Below are 19,038 nucleotides of genomic sequence, written 5' to 3'. Positions count from 1 at the left end.
TGCTGCTGCTAAGTCGCTTCAGTCGTGTCCGACTCTGTGCGACCCCAGAGACGGCAGCCCACCAGGCTCCACTGTCCCTGGGATTCTCCAGGCAAGAATACTGGAGTGGGTTGCCGTTTCTTTCTCCAGTGCACGAAAGTGAAAAGTGAAAGTGAAGTCACTCAGTCGTGTCCAACTCTTCGTGACCCCGTGGACTGCAGCCTACCAGGCTCCTCCATCCACGGGATTTTCCAGGCAAGAGTACTGGAGTGGGGTGCCAGTGCCTTCTCCAGCAAAACACCTTAGGCACTTGATAAATGCTAAATACACTGAGTGAATGTTGGCATCCAAACTAAAATTTACTTTTTCTTATTTCCACTTCTTTTTTTTTTTTTAGCAAGTGGGTCACTGAAAAGTATCTCCTAAATTAAACCAATAAATATGCCACTTATTTGTCATATTATTAAAATTACTTCATTTAGTTAGCAATCAGAGCATGTGAAAACACAGAAATATACACACACACTTCTTGTCATGAGTTAAAATGTGTTCCTCCACCCTTTCCACAAATACATGTGCTGAACCAATAACTCCTAGTACCGCAGAATTCACAATCATATTTAGAGACAGGTTTTTAAAAAGATAATTAAGTTAAAATGAGGTGTTTAGGGTGGCATAATCCAATATGACTTCTTCCTTATAAAGAGGGGGGCTTCCCTGGTGGCTCAGACGGTAAAGCGCCTGCCTGCAATGAGGGAGACCTGGGTTCGATCCCTGGGTTGGGAAGATCCCCTGGAGAAGGAAATGGCAACCCACTTCCAGTACTCTTGCCTGGAAAACTCCATGGACGGAGGAACCTGGTGGGCTACAGTCCATAGGGTCGCAAAGAGTTGGACACAACTGAGCGACTTCTCTTTATATAGAGGGAATGTAGATATAGACATGTGTGCATGGAGGGAAAATCACATGAAGACAGAAGACCTTCATCTACAAAGCCAAGGAGTGGTCTCAAGAAATCAATGCTGCTGACACTTTGATCTCAGACTTCTAACCTCCAGAACTGTGAGAACAAACCTATGTTGTTTAAGCCTCCCAATCTGTGGGACCGAGTTATGGCAGCTCGAGTAAATTAGTACATTTCTTAACATCAACTGTAATTTAATAGTTGACACTTGTCCGTGTGTGAGGAGGTGGCAGTGGCAGCAAATGAGTTCAACACACTCAGAAAGATATCTGTTTAAATCTGCAAATTTATCTCTAAATAGTTTTTAGGCATATTGAAACTTTTTGAAAATTAGAGGTTATCCACCAACATATGACTACCCATGGATTTCAAAATGCATTATTACGTTATTAATAATAACATGTTACACAACATGTACTAATGCTTAAACGATGCAAATGTGATAGTTCATATTCTAGCAATAAACTTCTTTAATTTCAGAAAACCACCACCACCATCAGATGCTCTCTGAAGTGAATTAACCTTGTCGCTTAAGCACCAAGTACCAGTGCAAGCTTAATAGCTCCCTATAGTATGTGTCTCTATTGTGTTGTTTCTTTTTGACCAAAACTTAGTTATAAACTCAGCTATAATCAACAGAAGTTGTAGTAGTTCAATATTTCTAACTAATGAGATATCAAAAAAAAAAAGGAAAAAGATCACTGGACAATCATATGAAGAGCCTTATATATTTAGTTTATACAAGTAAAGTTCATGAATTATTGTCTAAATTAATATTATCTAAGTGGCTGATATGCTGCTGCTGCTAAGTCGCTTCAGTCGTGTCAGACTCTACTTTCATCCTAAAATAGATGATTAACTCTAATTTTCAGCTAGAGTTAAATAAAAAAAAAATACAACAGAATGAAACTGATAAAATGAAACAAATAAGGGATGAAGTCATGTTAGGTATTAAATGTAAACTTTTATCACCATTGTGAAGACAGAGTCCATTTCCTTTACGCAGAGTGTTTCTGCCTTTGATTATAAAAGTGATCAATATTCTGAATGTTTTTAAGGAGTATCTGCTACAAGTCAAAGGTATTGATTCAAAGAATAAAAATGCCATTTCTCTATTTTCATTTCCAACAATATGTACTTACAAGATTGGTTATTTATGCTACTTATTTTTAAAAATATGTGTGTGTATGTATATAAAACATTTCCTAGGTAAACAATATTGGGATATATGTACATACACACACTAATTATGCAATTTTTTTGGTATTTATTTCTCTAACTAGAAGCAACAGATTAGGCTCTTGAATATAGATTCAAGGATTCATCAATGAGATTTGAATATTCATTTATTCAGTTATACTTTCACCTTTCAAATACTGTGTTGGCCAAAAAGTTTGTTTGGGGTTTTCCATAACATCTTAACAGAAAAACCTGAGTGAACTTTTTGGCTAACCCAACATTTGCTGAATAATATTCCTAGGAAAGTCACTCATTAGGCAACTGGCGAAAATAAAAAGAGATAATATGAAAAAGTGACAATCCATATGAAAACTGCTAGTGTAATGAAGTTGGCTCAGATCAGAGCTCAGTCAGGTCAGGCTAGAAGAACGAAGAGTTGTCTGACTGATGAAGAGAATGTTAACCACTCAAAGAAATATTTGTATCACAAAAGTATGAGTCGGACCTGTAAGAGCAGAGAGCTTTCTCCCTGCCAGAAAAAAAACAGACCTCAGGGACATGTGTGTGCACACATGCACGCACACAGTCGTGTCCGACTCTTCATGACCCCATGGACTGTAGCCCGCCAGGCTCCTCTGTCCATGGAATTTTCTAGGAAAAATACTGGCGTGGGTTGCCATTTCCTTCTCCAGGGGATCTTCCCGGCCTGGGGATCAAACCCACATCTCTTGCATCTTCTGCATTGGCAGGCAGTTCCTTTACCCCTGTGCCATCTGGGAAGCTCCTCAAGGACATGAGGTACAGTTTAATAAGTGGATTATGTAGATGGTATACATGTACAACATGTAGAAAGAAAAGAAAGTGAAGTCGCTCAGTCGTGTCTGACTCTTTGCGACCCCATGGACTGTAACCTACCAGGCTTCTCCGTCCATGGGATTTTCCAGGCAAGAACACTGGAGTGGGTTGCCATTTCCTTCTCCAGGGGATCTTCCCGACCCAGAGATTGAAACTGGGTCTCTTGCATGTAGGCAGACGCTTCACCGTCTGAGCCACCCTGGACAATCATGTAAGGCATTAACAAAAGCTGAGATGGATAAAAGGTGGAAAAGCTTCTGGGAAGATGGCACAGATCAGCTTGGCTAAAATACAAGATGAGTCAGGTGGAGTTGAATACTATTTTGGAAAGTGAAGCTTTGTTAACCTACTCCTTATAACAGGGACCCACACCTGTCATCCTGACTTATTAATGTGGGGACAGAGGAAGAATGTCGGTGTAGAGCTACATGTGAGTAGACAGTACTGTGCACATACTGAATTTATATTTATCTTGTATTCTATTCACATAGAAGTTCAAAATACTTCTGTTGGCTTAGAAAAAAGACAAGTATCTGGAGGTATATAGTACATAAGAACCCAACTAAATTTAAAGATACAGAATTCAATGAGGATTAAATAGAATTTATGAATCACTGAAAGTGAGGAACCAGACATTTTAAGTACCAAGACATTTCTGAGTTATTTTAATTACTGTATGGAAACAAGCATTAATATTCAAAGCATGTATTTTTTACATCTTTAAAATTATTTTCTTTTCCTATGGCCACAGCAAATTCCGCAAATATTTTAATGTGAAAAAGAGGCTCAAATAGAAATTACTATTTCTTTAAGTAATACATGCTGGTGTTATTCCCAATTTTACCTGTGAAATATCTTAAGAACTGATACATGTATAATAATTCAGAAATTAAATGCACACTGTCTGCATTAGAGACTGTTTCAGTGTTGCCTTTCTCATCTTTCATAAGGCTCATGAGGATCCCAAGTAGAATAATTGTGGATACTAATGATAGATACATATATGAGTAAATTATCGGAATTTCCTAGTAAAAGCACTTTTCAGGTAAGGCCAAGGCCATATAATTGATTTAAGTGAATCAATAATTCTTTTTCTAAGGAAAATTATTTTTTTGGGTTACAGATACAGACCCTTGTCAATTATCAAGCAGCTCCACAAAACTGGTTCTAAGAGGAAACAGACAAAAGGTAGAGGAGGCACCTGATAAATTCATCACTCACTCTAGGGAAAAAAGACCCATTTCAAACCCGGAGGTGACGGACCAGCAACACTACATTGGTATAAGAATAGAGAGAGGTATTTTTCATTGTTATATCACCTAATACACTAACTGCTCTGGTGGCAGAAGCAGAAAATCATGATGGAAACTTTGGTGTTTTGTTTCTGTGACAGCACAAATCAGCTAAGTGAAATGGAGCCATATAACATTTCAGGGACATATTTAACCCATTCATAGACTGAAAGGCTTGGTTTAGATAAACTTTTAATATTTTTTTTAGATAAACTTTTAAATTCCTTTCAGTTCTCAATTTATCTGACTATATTTTGTTTCTGGTTAATTCTCATATCTGCTAAATCTTCTGTGAGCACTTTGGACTTTTATTTTTCATAATCTTCAACTATGTATGTATCCTAATTAAACTTTAGGTGGAAAAAAAAAAACAAAACCCTAGCATTTAAATTATACTGGTCCTTGATATCTGACTAAAAAGTAATCTTTTAATCTCAAATAAACAATGTAATCTACCAGATTAAAAAAAAAAAATTCCCCTAACCTACTACCTAAAGGAAACAGAAAAATAACAAAACCCAAAGCCAGCCTAAGGGAGAAAATAATAACGATCAGAGAGGAAGTTAAAAGAGGAGAAATAACAATGAACACTGTGCGTGCTCCGTCGCTTCAGCTCCGTTGCTTCAGTTGTGTCTCTTTGGTAGTGTCTGAATCTACAGTCCTATGGACTGTAGCCTGCCAGGCTCCTCTGTCCATGGGATTCTCCAGGCAAGAATACTGGAGTGGGTTGCCATGCCCTCCTTCAGGGGATCTTCCTGATCCAGGGACTGAACCCGCATCCCTTAATGTGTCTCCTGCTTTGGCAGGTGGATTCTTTACCACATGCCACGTGGGAAGCCCAGCAGAGAGATACAAAAAATCATAAGGGAATATTACAGTTACATGCCAACAAGCTAGACAACCTAGAATAAATGGACCAATTTCTAGAAACATACAGCCTGCCAAGATTGAGTCAAGAAGAAATGGATACTTTGAGCAGACCTACCACTAGCAGGAAAATTGAATTTGTCATTAAAAAATCCCCAGTAAAAAAGTCCAGTACTGGACAGTTCACAGGAAAATTCTATCAAACGTTTAAAGAAGATTACACCTATGCTTTTCAAAGTATTCCCTCAAACCGAAGATGATAAAATACTCCCAAATTCATTCTAGGAGGCCACCATCCATTATTATGGTATGAACCAGACAAAGACACTACAAAATAAAGAAAATTACAAGCCAATATCTTTGATAAATATAGATGCAAGAATCCTCAACAAAATATTAGCAAGCCAAATGCAAAACTATATAAAAAGGGTCATACATCATGATTTACTCCAGGGACACAGGGATTGTTTGTTTCACAAAACAGTCTGTGATATACCATATCAACAAAAGGAAGGATAAAAAGCACATGATCATCTCAATAGACAAAGAAAAGCATTTGACAAAGTTCAACATCTATTCATGATAAAAACTCTCCGGAAAGTGGGTATAGAAGGAGCATATCTCAACATAATAAAGTGTGTGACCAACACGCTGGTCACAGCTACCACCATACCGAACAGTGAAAAGCTGAAAACCTTTCCTCTAAATTCAGGAATAAGACAAGGATGCCCAAATCTTTCCACTTCTATTCAACTTAGTACTGAAGTCAGTAAAGTTGCAGGATATGAGATTAACATAGAGCAATCTGTTGCAGACTTCCCTGGTGGCACAGTGAATAAGAATCTGCCTGCCAATGCAAGAGACACGGGTTTGTCCCTGGGCTGAGAAGATTCCACATGCTGTGGAGTGACTAAGGCAGGGCACCACAAACAGAGAGTGCCCACGCGCTAGAGCCTGTGAGCCGCAACCACTAGGCCTGTGAGTCACAACTAGTGAAGCTCGGGTGCCCCAGAACCTGTGTTCTGCACCAAGAAAAGCCACTGCAACGAGAAGACTGGGCACTGAATGCAGGAGTATCTCCTGACTGCCGCAACCAGAGAAAGCCTGCACACAGCCATGAAGACCTAGTGCAGCAGCAAAATGTTGCTTTTCTATATACTCATAAGGAAATATCAGAAAGAGAAAGTTAAAAAGAAAGCATGCAAGCAACAACAAAATTCTCCCTAAAATCACATCAATAAAATACCTGGGAACAAACTTAACCAAGGATGTAAAAGATCTTCACTCTGAAAACTACAGTGGCCATACTGCTCAAAGCACTTTACAGATTTAATGTAAAAATATGTATGACATATTTCACAGAACTAGAAGAAATAATCCTAAAATTTATATGGAATGGCAAAAGACCCTGAATTACCAAAGCAATTTTGGGAAAAAAAAAATAAAGCTCTCATCATCTCAGATTTCAGATTATACTACAAAGCTACAGTAATAAAAACACCATGGTACTGGCACAAAAGCAGACACATAGCTCAATGGGACAGAGAACCTAGAAATAAATTTATGCACCTATGGTTACTTAGGGGAAAGGCTAACAGAGTTTTGCCAAGAGAACACACTGGTCATACCAAACACACTTTTTCAACAACACAAGAGACGACTCTACACATGGACATCACCAGATGGTCAATACCAAAATCTGATTGATTATATTCTTTGCAGCCAAAGACGAAGAAGCTCTATACAGTCAGAAAAAACAAGACCAGGAGCTGACTGTGGCTCAGATCATGAACTCCTTATTACAAAATTCAGACTTAAATTGAAGAAAGAGAAAACCACTAGGCCATTCAGGTATGACCTAAATCAAATCCCTTATAATTATACAATGGAAATGACAAATAGATTCAAGGAGTGCCTGAAGAACTATGCAAGGAGGCTTATAACGTTGTACAGGAGGTGGTGATCAAAACCATCCCCAAGAAAAAGAAATGCAAAAAGGCAAAAGGGTTGTCTGAGGAGGCCTTACAAATAGCTGAGAAAAGAAGAGACGATAAAGGCAAAGGAGAAAGGGAAAGATAACACCCATCTGAATACAGAGTTCCAAAGAACAGCGAGGAGAGATAAGAAAGCCTTCCCAAATGATCAATGGAAATAAATAGAGGAAAACAACAGAATGGGAAAGACTAGAGATCTCTTCAAGAAAATCAGAGATACCAAGGGAACATTTCATGCAAAGATGGGCACAATAAAGGACCTAACAGAAGCAGAAGATATAAAGGAGAGGTGGCAAAAATACACAGAAGAACCATACAAAAAAGATCTTAATGACTTAGATAGCCACAATGGTGTGATCACTCACCTAGAGCCAGACATCTTGGAATGTGAAGTTAAGTGGGCCTTAGGCTGCTGCTGCTGCTGCTAAGTCACTTCAGTTGTGTCCAACTCTGTGCAACCCCATAGACGGCAGCCCACCAGGCTCCCTGGTCCCTGGGATTCTCCAGGCAAGGACACTGGAGTGGGTTGCCACTGCCTTCTCCAGTGGGCCTTATAAAGCATCACTAAAAACAAAGCTAGTGGAGGTGATGGAATTCCAGTTAAGCTATTTCAAATCCTAAAAGATGACGCTGTTGAAGTGCTGCACTTAATATGCCAGCAAATTTGGAAACTCAGCAGTGGCAACAGGACTGGAAAAGGTTAGTTTTCATTCCAATCCCAATGAAAGGCAATGCCAAAGAATGCTCAAACTACCACACGATTGCACTCATTTCACACACTAGCAAGTGAAAGTCGCTCAGTAGTGTCCAACTCTTTGCAACCCCATGGACTATATAGAGTCCATGGAATTCTCCAGGTTAGAATACTGGAGTGGGATGCCTTTCCCTTCTCCAGGGGATCTTCCCAACCCAGGGATTGAACCTAGGTTTCCCATGTTGCAGGTGGATTCTTTATCAACTGAGCCACAAGGGAAGCCCAAGAATACTGGAGTGGGTAGCCTATCCCTCCTCCAGCGGATCTTCCTGACCCAGGAAATGAACCAGGGTCTCCTGCATTTCAGGTGGATTCTTTACCAACTGAACTATCAGGGAAACCCTTGCTATACACTAGCAAAGTAATGCTCAAAACTCTCCAAGCTAGGCTTCAACAGTTTGTGAACTGAGAACTTCCAGATGTACAAGCTGGATTTAGAAAAGGCAGAGGAACAAGAGATCAATTTGCCAATACCCTGTTGGATCATAGAAAAAGTTAGAGAATTCCAGAAAAACATCTACTTCTGCTGCATTGACTATGCTAAAGCCTTTGACTGTGTGGATCACAACAAACTGTGGAAAATTCTTAAACAGATGGGAGTATCAGACCACCTTATATGCCTCCTAAGAAGCCTGTATGCAGGTAAAAAAGCAGCAGTTAGAACTGGACATGAAACAATGAACTGGTTCCAAATCGGGAAATGAGTATGTCAAGGCTGTATACTGTCACCCTGCTTATTTAACTTATATGCCTAATACATCATGCGAAATGCTGGGTTGGATGAAGCACAAACTGGAATCAAGATGGCTGGGAGAAATAATAATAACCTCAGATATGCAGATGACACTACCGTTATGGCAGAAAGTGAAGAGAACTAAAGAACCTCTTGATGAAGGTGAAAGAGGAGAGTAAAAAGCTGGCTTAAAACTCAACATTCAGAAAACGAAAATCATGGCATCTGCTCCCATCACTTCATGGCAAATAGATGGGGAAACAACAGAAACAGTGAGAGTTTATTTTCTTGGGTTCCAAAATGGTGACTGCAGCCATGAAACTAAAAGACGCTTGGTCCTTTGAAGAAAAGCTATGACAAATCTAGACAGCATATTAAAAAGCAGAGACATTACTTTGCCGACAAAGATCTGTCTAGTCAAAGCTGTGGTTTTTCCATTACTCATGTATGGATGTGAAAGTTGGACCATAAAGAGGGCTGAGTACTGAACAATTGATGCTTTTGAACTGTGGTGTTGGAGAAGACTCTTGAGAGTCCCTTGGACTGCAAGGAGATCCAACCAATCAATCCTAAAGGAAATCAGTCCTGAATATTCATTGGAAGGACTGATGCTGAAGCTGCAGCTGCAATACTTTGGTCACCTGATGAGAAGAGCCAACTCATTAGAAAAGACCCTGATGCTGGGAAGATTGAAGGCAGGAGGGAAAAAGGACAACAGAGGATGAGATGGTTGGATGGCATCACTGACTCAATGAAGATGAGTTTGAGCAAGTTCTAGGAGATGGTGAAGGACAGGGCACCCTGGCATGCTGCAGTCCCTGGGGTCGCAAGGAGTTGGACATGACTGAGTGACTGAACAAGAATATGGTCAATTATTGTATAGCAAAGGAAGTAAAATATATGATTGAGTAAAGACAGTCTCTTCAATAGTGTTGCTTAAGGAAACTGGAATAGTACATGTCAAATAATGAGATTAGAAAATTTCCTTATACCATGTATAAAAATTAACCCCAAATGGATCAAAGACCCCAAACCATAAAACTCCTAGATGAGAACATAGGCAGAACCACACTTTGACATAAATTGTAGTAATATTTTTGGATATGTCTCCTCAGGCAAACGACATAAAAGCAAAAATGAACAAATAAATTTAAAAACTTCTGCAAAGCACAGGAAACCACTGACAAAATGAAAAGACAATCTATTGAATAAGAGAAAGTATTTTGCAAATATGACCATTAAGGGATAATACCCAAAATATATAACTCATACAACTCAATATAAAAAACACAATCAGAAAAAAAAATGACCCGAAGGCCTGAAAAGATATTTTTCCAAAGAAGACATACAAATGGTGGACAGGCCCAGAAAAAGATACTTGAAATCAATAATCATCAGAAATGCAGATTAAAACCACAATGAGCTATTACCTCACACCTGTCAGAATGGCTACATGCAAAAAACAAATGCTGTTGGGTATGGAGGAAAGAGAATCCTTGTACACTGTTGGTGGGAATGTAAAATGGTGCAGCCACTATGGAAAACAGTATGGATGTTTCTCAAAAACCTAAAAACAGAACTACCACGTGACCCAGCAATTCCACTCCTGGGTATATATCCAGGAAAAACAAAATCACTAATTCAAAAATACACATGTACCCCAAAGTTCATAGCCGCACAATTTACAAATATCCAAGATACAGAAGCAACCCAAGTGTCCATCAATAGAATGAATGGATAAAGATGTGATACACACACACACACACACAATGGAATATCACTGTCATAAAAAGGAATGAAATTCTGTCATTTGCGGCAATGTGGATGAACCTAGAGAATAAGAATACTGTGCTTAGGGAGATAAGTCTGACAGAAAATACATATACTGTATGATATCGGTTACATGTGGAATCTAAAATATAAAACAAATGGATATATATTTAGCAAAACAGATGCACAGGTATAGGAAACAAACCAGTGGTCACCAGTGGGGAGACTGAATCAGGGAGGGTCGACAGGGGTATGGGATTAGGAGATACAAACTATCATGTATAAAGCAGATAAGCAACAAGATATATTGTACAGTACATGGAATTATTGCTTTGTAATAATAATAGATATTGCTTCATAATAACTTTTAATGAAGTATAAAATACTCTTCACTATGTTGTACTCGAGAAACTATTATAAATCAACCATAATTTTTAAAAAAGAAAAAAAGGGCTATTATACGATGTATCTTTTTTTGAAAGGTTAAGCAACCTTCTTTTGAAAAGGGGGGAGAAATTACAGTTAATCAAAGGACTAGAATCCTTTCCATACTTGTTTCATGAGATAGAAAACTCTTGCCTTTTTCTTTTATCCTCTAAGTTCCACACTCTTTATGGGTCTCTGAAAGTTGTAAAAGGCTAAGATTAAATTTTATTCATTGGTCCTTATATTAAGTGGTAAATAATTCAGTATTACCTAATGCTCATTTCTAATTTTCTCCTAGTAGTCTTGATGAGCAAAGAAAAACACTGAAATTAGAATTAAAAAGTCCTATATTTGACCAATGGGCAAATAACTTAACTTTTTAATCTTCAGTTACCTTATCTGGAAAAACATGTTTGCCATGCTCTATTATGTCAAAACTCAATTCTCGACATTAATTAATTCAGGGCTACTTGGACTGATTCAAGGAGAATCTTAAAGAAAATATAAACTTGTCTGTAAGCCAACAGGGGAACGCCTCCATGGGAAGGTGGATTGGCCCTGCTGTAGGGGGCAGGTGGGAAAATACAGGTGTCCAGAACTTTAAACATAGATCCTACTCTGCACAGGCTGTTTATTTCGAATTCAGAATGTAAGTTCATATTCTTTCCCATTAGAATCTAGGTAAAAAACACATTTCAGGTTCTCATTCTTGAAAAGATTATTATTCAGCTTCTTTCAAAAGTTTAGCTGGGAAAAATAATACCTACAAATAATTAGGCATTATTATTCTAGGAGACAGCCTAAAGGGTGGTTTAGAGTGTGGGCTCTGGAAACAGACATCCTGCATTCAAATCATGGCACCAGCTTTTGCCAGCTCCATGACATACTGTGCACCTCAACCTTTTTGTTCTTTGGTGTCTCTCATGTGAAAAGGAAATAACATTAGATCCACCTCACAGGACTGTTGTAGGGACTGAGAGCTAAACATAACACACTTAGAAAAGTGTTTGGCACATAGTAAGCACTAAGGAACCGTCAGACAATAAGTACAACCATTACGGACATGTTAATAACTGAGTTCTCTTAGGTACAGAGGTATTCTAACTTCAGTCCATGAAAAACACTTGGTTATCAAAAAGCTATACAACAAGGTCTTAGTAACTTATGCCCAAGTGTAAGTTGACTAACTTTTTCTTTACTCGTATACCCTCAGATTTTTTGAGGATTGATACATGAAAAACTATGAAATGAAAAAAAATCTTTATTTGTTCTGAGTATTTAAGATATTATAAAAGTAAAAAGATATACTTTGGGACACAATTTTGCTTCCCAAGAAAAATGTTCTTCTCTTGCATGTGTATTTGTATTTCTATTAGAGAATGAGAATTATACAAAATAACTTACTGGGGTCTGACAGTTTTGACCTACAAAAACAAGTTTCATACGGTTCAACCAATATTCATGCCTTTATTTTTGCCTTGGCTCTCAGGAAAATGAGGACAAAACTTAAAGTTTCATCAGGTTTAACAATATTAACACTTTTGATTAGCATATTTGCTTCCTTCTCATCAGGCTTCTGATTATTTCAACTTTAAGAATTTAAGGGTAAAACGTAAACATTTTTGGAGAAAAAATAGTGTATACATAGTGATAATAATATTCTTTAGACCCATGAAAGTTGTTAGAAAAATGAAATAATGTACATGAAAGTAAGCTAAATTCTAAACATTCTGAACCCACTGACTTTCAAATCATTGTACAAAGTTGTTTTTCCTACAATTCTGTTTCTTCTCAGATTCTTTCTAAACTCTTTACCTCAACATTTAAAGTCTTCAGATTCTTCCCAAAAGATTTATGGTAAGATTCAACGATAGTCCACATTTAGTTCTTGATCTTCACCTTGACCCCAGTATACCCCCAGTCTGAGATTCGTACATTTCCTTGAATCTGGTTATCTTCTCCCATGTCTCCATGTCTTTGATCATACTGCGTCCTTGGTCTGAAATACTTATCTATACCACTTTGCCTGAATAAATACTCCTTTTATTTCAAGATTCAGCAGAAGTATCCCTTTCAAATAACTACCTGAGTTAAAGCTCTTTTCAATCAAAATTATCTCCCATCTAAGCTATCTTAGCTCCCCAATTAGTGTCCTTATCTCGAATTTGTGACTTCACAGTAGTCTACATTATAGGTCCCTTCACATCATCAAAATGCTGAAAACCACAACTCTCCTTTGACTCCAATGTAAGGCAAGGCTTAAAATCCTTGGCATGGAATTGAAAACTATTTATTAGTAGGTCCACGATGTTCTTACAAGGTACAAGAGAAAAAATACGATGGAAATGAGGGGAAAAACATTTTGTAAACCTACCATTTTCTTTTAAGGGTACTTGGGATGAAGAATTTCCAGAACTATGCAAAGTCATTCCTGTAGTATAAATTAGATTATTAGACAGTTTAAAAATTGTCAGATATTATATATAGAAGAAATTTCTTCTGATAAAATAATAAAAATCAATAAAACATCAAGGCAACAACAATTTCTGTTATTTACACTCAGAATAATGTCTTCCCACAATGAACTTAATTGAAACACAAATGTATTGTTTCTGACAATGACATTTTGATATGTCATATATGAAATGATGAAACTAAAATGATTTTTAAAGGTGTCTGTTCAAATGTTATAAGGAAGTTCAATATTCAAAAAGAATGAATAATCAATCAAAAACAAATACAGAAATTTTCTTTCATGGTTGAATTTTACTTGTGCTTTCCTATGGAATATTTACTACTCAGCACCTGATACGTGATGAATTTTTATGATGAACAAAGCCTTCCTAATGAAAATAACTTAAGAGTCTATAAGAGATCTCATTATACATGAATACACTTTGAAAATTACTTTCTTAAAGATTGAATTGGTGGCTTTTTAGGCTATTTTCAATGCATAGGGTAACCTATAAGATGGAGTCTTGTCTTTCAGCTATTTTAAGTTTCTTTTTAAGCAATTCAATTTAAATTGATGATAGTATAATCTCTGAAAGTTGTATAAATCTATATTGAAGTAATGTGACTTTCTATAAATATTTAACAACTATAGTGTACAGTTCTTTTTGACTTCATTTATTCCACTTATTCTCAATCCAATTACAGGGTGAGAAAATACTTTTTTAACTCTGTGTGCTTAGGGCTAAACAATCAAATTTAGTTCTAAGGGGGAGTTAATTAGTATTATTTAATAAAACAACTGCAGAGGGCATCCTTGTTGATCTCTTGTCTCCCTAGTTATTTCCTATTTTGAGTAATCATTCAGACCTTTATGCTTAAATATCCAGTCTTCTAAAGATGGATTCCCACATTTTTTCCCTTTTAAGATGCACAAAACAACAGTATATGTATGTATCAGCAACACAAATGACTTTTGTCTAAAAGAGTTCATAGCTAGCTGGGAGAATCTGAGAAAACTTAAATCAACTAGGAATTTCTACCTAACAACCATAGCACAGTTCCTAAAACTTATCTCCTTTTTAGAGACAATTCCATTCAGAAAGTACCCTAAATAAACTTTTGTCCATTGTCTCCATTCAGAAAGTACCTTAAATAAACTGCTCTTCAAAACATGTAGCATTAGTGGAGTCTACTCTCACAGGCTGCAAGGAAAACCCAAAGGCTACCCAGAGCCATGGCACCAGACTGTCTGGGTTCTCTCGGTAAGACTGTCATGACTTTGAACTGCGACCAAGAGAAAGCAAACAGCCTATGCTGTGAGGCAATCACCTGTTAAATCAATTTTTTAAATTTGACTTGGTGCTTTTTATTTTTGTTTTGGTATTTTTAAAGTAGTCTGAACTTTTATATTCACAAAAAGTTGAGACCATTAGGAAACAGGACCCCAAATTCTAACTTCCTGGTAATTAACATTGTCTCATTTCCTTCACTATGAGCAAGGGGCATAGGAGAAAGAAGGTAAGCCGGTTTATGCTGACCTAGAACATATGCTTGACCAAGGTCTTCAAAGGATGAGGAGTCTGATTCATGTTTCCTCCTTTCAGGACTTCTATTTAAACTCGCAACAGACTTTGAACTAAAGAGGGAAAAGCAAAGGTAGGAAGGGGGGAAGTGTCAATGTAAAAAAAAAAAAAAAAGGTGAAAATAAATCATCAAAAACAAAAGTATGAAATGTAGAATTTACAAGTAGGTAGTTTGCCTTAATTATGTCCTTACTTATTGAGTTTTGTGACTCCTGCCAGAGATTCTGTATCAGATCTTGCCATCTGGTGAAGCGTTTTTCCTACCAACTCCGCAATGGTTTGTGGTGGGGGCTCCATGTTAACATTGACATTTTTCCGGTGAGGGTAGAGAGAGGCCTGACTGAGATCGTGGTATGATTTACTCATCCCTCTAGGCTTTTCCTCCCATGCAGTTTTGCCATTCTTCTCTTTTGCACTGTTTTGCAATGGCTGGCAAAGCGACAGCTCTGAGCAGGAGAGCCTCTTCAGAATCTCAGCTTGAACCGACAGAGGTCGAACGGCAAGTTTGTTCAGGGTGCTGCTGGCCAGACTACCAGTGCTGACTGCTCGTCCCATATTAAATCCTCTAACGGACTCTGCTTGGAGGTTCAGGCTCCTAAACGAAGCTCTCTCTACAAGGAAACAGGATTGCTTTACGTGATGGAAACACCATAGAATCTTTAGGAGAAGAGCTATTTTAAGAAATAGAAAAGACAGCATGCAGTTTTCACTCATTTTGATTGCCTGCAGAAGTAGGCAGCTTTCAGAGAGTGGCAATCGAGGGTTTTAAAAAGTAGGTGGGAAGATCCTGGTTTCCAGACCATCTCTCCATCCTTGTAGCTTTCTCACAGCCAGGGAGGGGCCCGGTCAGCCTTTCTAACTTCAGCTAGTGATCTTGGATTTACTAATGTTTGGGCTTCATTCAGGCTTGTTGACCCTGAGTTCCCAATTATAGTGCTCATTTACAAAGGAAAATGACATTTGACAGAGAATGACATTTAACCCTAGGAGTACCTCTGCTAAAACACCAGGGAACCAAGGATGGGGAGAGGGAGAGATCAAACCTGGACAGGCCGATATGGTGAGTTCATGCCTGAAAAAAGTTGTGCAGAGGAGAGTTTCGCCCAGAGAGAACATTCTTATAATTTTAAAAACTTATGGCAGATTGTGGTGATGTTTGCACAACTCGGTTAGCAATGAGGATATATGAAAAATCACTAAATTGTGCACTTTAAGTGGGTAAATTGTACAGTATGTGAATTAGATCTCAATAGAACTATTACCCACCCCCCAAAAAAAAAAAAACCCCAAAACAAAAAAAAAAAACCTGAGACAAAAACCACCCAAAACAAAACAAAAACCTTTTATGGCAAATTTTCTGTCATTTTATTTCAATGTCAATACCACCTTCCCCTCTTATTGACTTTTTTCCTCACAGGATGTTTCTGTTAGTTAACACATCAATGAGCTGAGTTTACGCTTAAATTCGTTTCAGTCTTAAATACTTATCCAAGTCTTCTTTTTGGGGCTAAATTTAGGGATACTTCCTAACAAGTAACTGACCATTCTATTTTGTGAGAGCCAATGTCATGTTAGTAGTTGAACATTTGAGGCTATAAATGAAAGCAATGAATCACAGAATTCTGGCGTCAAAATCCTTTCATGTATATAAAGGATCAGGAGCACAGAATTTCAAATGATTTGGTTGTTCATGCATTAGTAATCCACATCACAAGGCATACGCATTGGTCCCCCCATGGAAAGTACCAACCCTGTTTTGCACTCTACAGGGAATTACAGCTTGACCACTAAGTAAACAGTCCCCAAAACTTGTTTTTAAAAGAAAATGTCAAATGCTGTTGATTTGGATCTTTAGATTTTGTTTCATTTATCTTCTAATTCCCAGGAAAATTAATAATCAGTATTTCATCTCAGACATAAACAGACAGGAAAAACACTAAAATTCTTTCATGTTCATGCATCAGAATGAAGTTTAAATAAACATGTCTCACTGTCACCGGGAAAACTCATCATTTTTTTCTCTAAAGTAGAAGTGGACAGCAAGTTAAAACATGATAATAAAAAAAAGAGTGGTTTTAAAATTCCCAGAATAATCTTAAGCTTAAAATAGATTTTTTTCTTAGAACAGATTACATTAATTCTGTTTTCTTTGAAAACAGAGTTTATTCAAAAATTCAAAACTGAGTCTGATACAGATTCAGCTGCTGGAAAATGCCTCTCTACCCAATACATTTCCTTACCCTGAAGGAAATGCAGACAAATTTTAGCAGGAATAGGATTAGACAGTTCAGCTTAGGTTATGTCTGTTTTGTAAACATACCAAGGATAATGCTATTCAAATCCATTCATAGCTCACTCCTGGGCAGAACTTAAAATCCGGCACATATTCATGGAACAGATAATAAACCAATCACTTATCTACTGTCCAACTACTTTTCACCTGGAATGGACTCCAACAAGGACCGCCAGGATGGGAAGGACATTAGAATGAACCTACATCCTATTACTAATGTTTCAAATTTGAACTCAAAGGCCACAGTCTGCAATCTACATGTTTCTATTGTCTTTTGTACTTGTTTTGTATCTCTTTATATCATCAACTTAACTGTATGCTCTCTGGATTCATTTACTTTTGCTAACCCATAGCACCTAGCAGAGTATCTTGTAAGCAGTAAGTGCTCAGTAAATGATTATTAATCTTAACTTCATTTCATGCAAATTAGTTTTTTGTAAAGTTATCAAAAGAAAGAACACTGGATTAGGAATTAAAAGATCAGGGTCCAGTCTTCTTTGACCTCTAACTATGAGGTGAAGGGAGACACTGTTTTCTCTGAACCTGTTTCCTCAGCAGTAAAATTTTGGGCTTAATGGCTTGTGAGGTTCTAGAAAGAACCCATATTATATGATGCTAAAAAAGCAACATACACTTGTGAGCCCCCCCATCAACCTCCTATAGATTACACCAGTTATTTTCACTTATTATTTTCACTGGTACAGACAGTTAAGTAGGCAGATGGTTACTTCTAAGCCGATTCCAAGAAGAAATTAATTCCTTTGAAAGCTTACCAAAATAAGGGAATAGATGTGGCTAATACCACCTTAAAGTCCTTTAACATTTGAGCTAGGGATACACAGTTGTGTTCCAAGGGGCAAAACAGATTCGTTGAACATACTCACTGCACAGTTGAAGAAAACAAGACTTTGAAAAGTCAATTACTTTCCCAAGGTCATTCTACTACTACTACTATGTTGCTGCTGCTGCTACCACCACCACCACCACCACCACCACCACTATTATTACTAGTGGTGAAAGAGAAAGTCACTCAGCCGTGTCCAACTCTCTGCAACCCCATGGACTGTAGCCTGACAGACCCTTCTGTCCATGGAATTCTCCAGGCCAGAGTACTGGAGTGGGTAGCTGTTCCCTTCTCCAGGGGATCTTCCCAACCCAGGGATTGAACCTAGGTCTCCAGCATTGCAGGCAGATTCTTTACCATCTGAGCCACCAGGGAAGCCCCTTTACTAGTGGTAGCTGTTGTAAAACAATGTTGAAGATGGTGATGAAATAATCATAATATTTATTCAAAAGTTATTCTGTGCCAGGCACTTTTACATGCATGAATTCATTTCGTCTTCACAATAACCTTATGATGCCGGTATTACTACTATGATAACCATTTTACAGATGGGGAACTAAGGCAGCGAGTTTGAGTGGCCTGACCATGGTTTCAGAGCTTGCAAGCTCTGAACACTGGTTGGAACACTGGCAGTGTTGTTCCACAGTCCATACTCTTAACTACTACACTCTACCATTGAAATGTTGAGGGAGGAAGGCTGGCTTCATGGTTTTGACTCTTCACTACAGCACACTGTACCACCATCTATTATAACGTAACCCTCAATTGTTGCAATTTTGATTTGTATTGAGAATATTAGTCCAAGTAGGAATACGGATAGCTCTGATAAGTTTGATATTTTATGATCTTTTGAAAATACATAAGCGCATACACACTTTTTAGCAGAGCAAAGTAGGGAAAGAAAAGGAACAATAGGATCATAGTAGTAGTAGTTATCATATTTTAGCATGCATAAAAATCATTACAGAGGAAAGCCTGTTAAAATGCAGATTCCAGGGACAAAATGCCCAAAGATTGTGATTCACTAAGTTTCAGGTAGGTTTCTGGAATC

At 37.7% G+C, this 19,038-nt stretch overlaps 1 protein-coding gene across 11 annotated transcripts in view; it reads right to left on the bottom strand.

Annotated features, from left to right (window-relative positions):
- The window catches only part of PTPN13 (protein tyrosine phosphatase non-receptor type 13), a 221,429-nt gene that overhangs the window by 56,241 nt on the left and 146,150 nt on the right, over positions 1-19,038 (bottom strand). For 8 of the 11 annotated variants that reach the window (XM_070372644.1, XM_070372650.1, XM_070372648.1 and 5 more), the window contains 3 exons: positions 15,044-15,461; positions 14,806-14,903; positions 13,188-13,244 (listed from right to left, as the gene is read on the bottom strand). The exons of the other annotated variants lie outside the window; for them this stretch is intronic. In XM_070372644.1, the coding sequence (XP_070228745.1) occupies positions 13,188-13,244; positions 14,806-14,903; positions 15,044-15,461 (573 nt within the window). The remainder of the gene's footprint in view (positions 1-13,187; positions 13,245-14,805; positions 14,904-15,043; positions 15,462-19,038) is intronic. 11 annotated transcript variants of the gene reach the window in all.

This window comes from Bos mutus, chromosome 6 (assembly GCF_027580195.1).
Source record: "Bos mutus isolate GX-2022 chromosome 6, NWIPB_WYAK_1.1, whole genome shotgun sequence".
NCBI classification, from domain to species: Eukaryota; Metazoa; Chordata; class Mammalia; order Artiodactyla; family Bovidae; genus Bos; species Bos mutus.
This window is presented reverse-complemented; position numbering and strand designations above follow the sequence as displayed.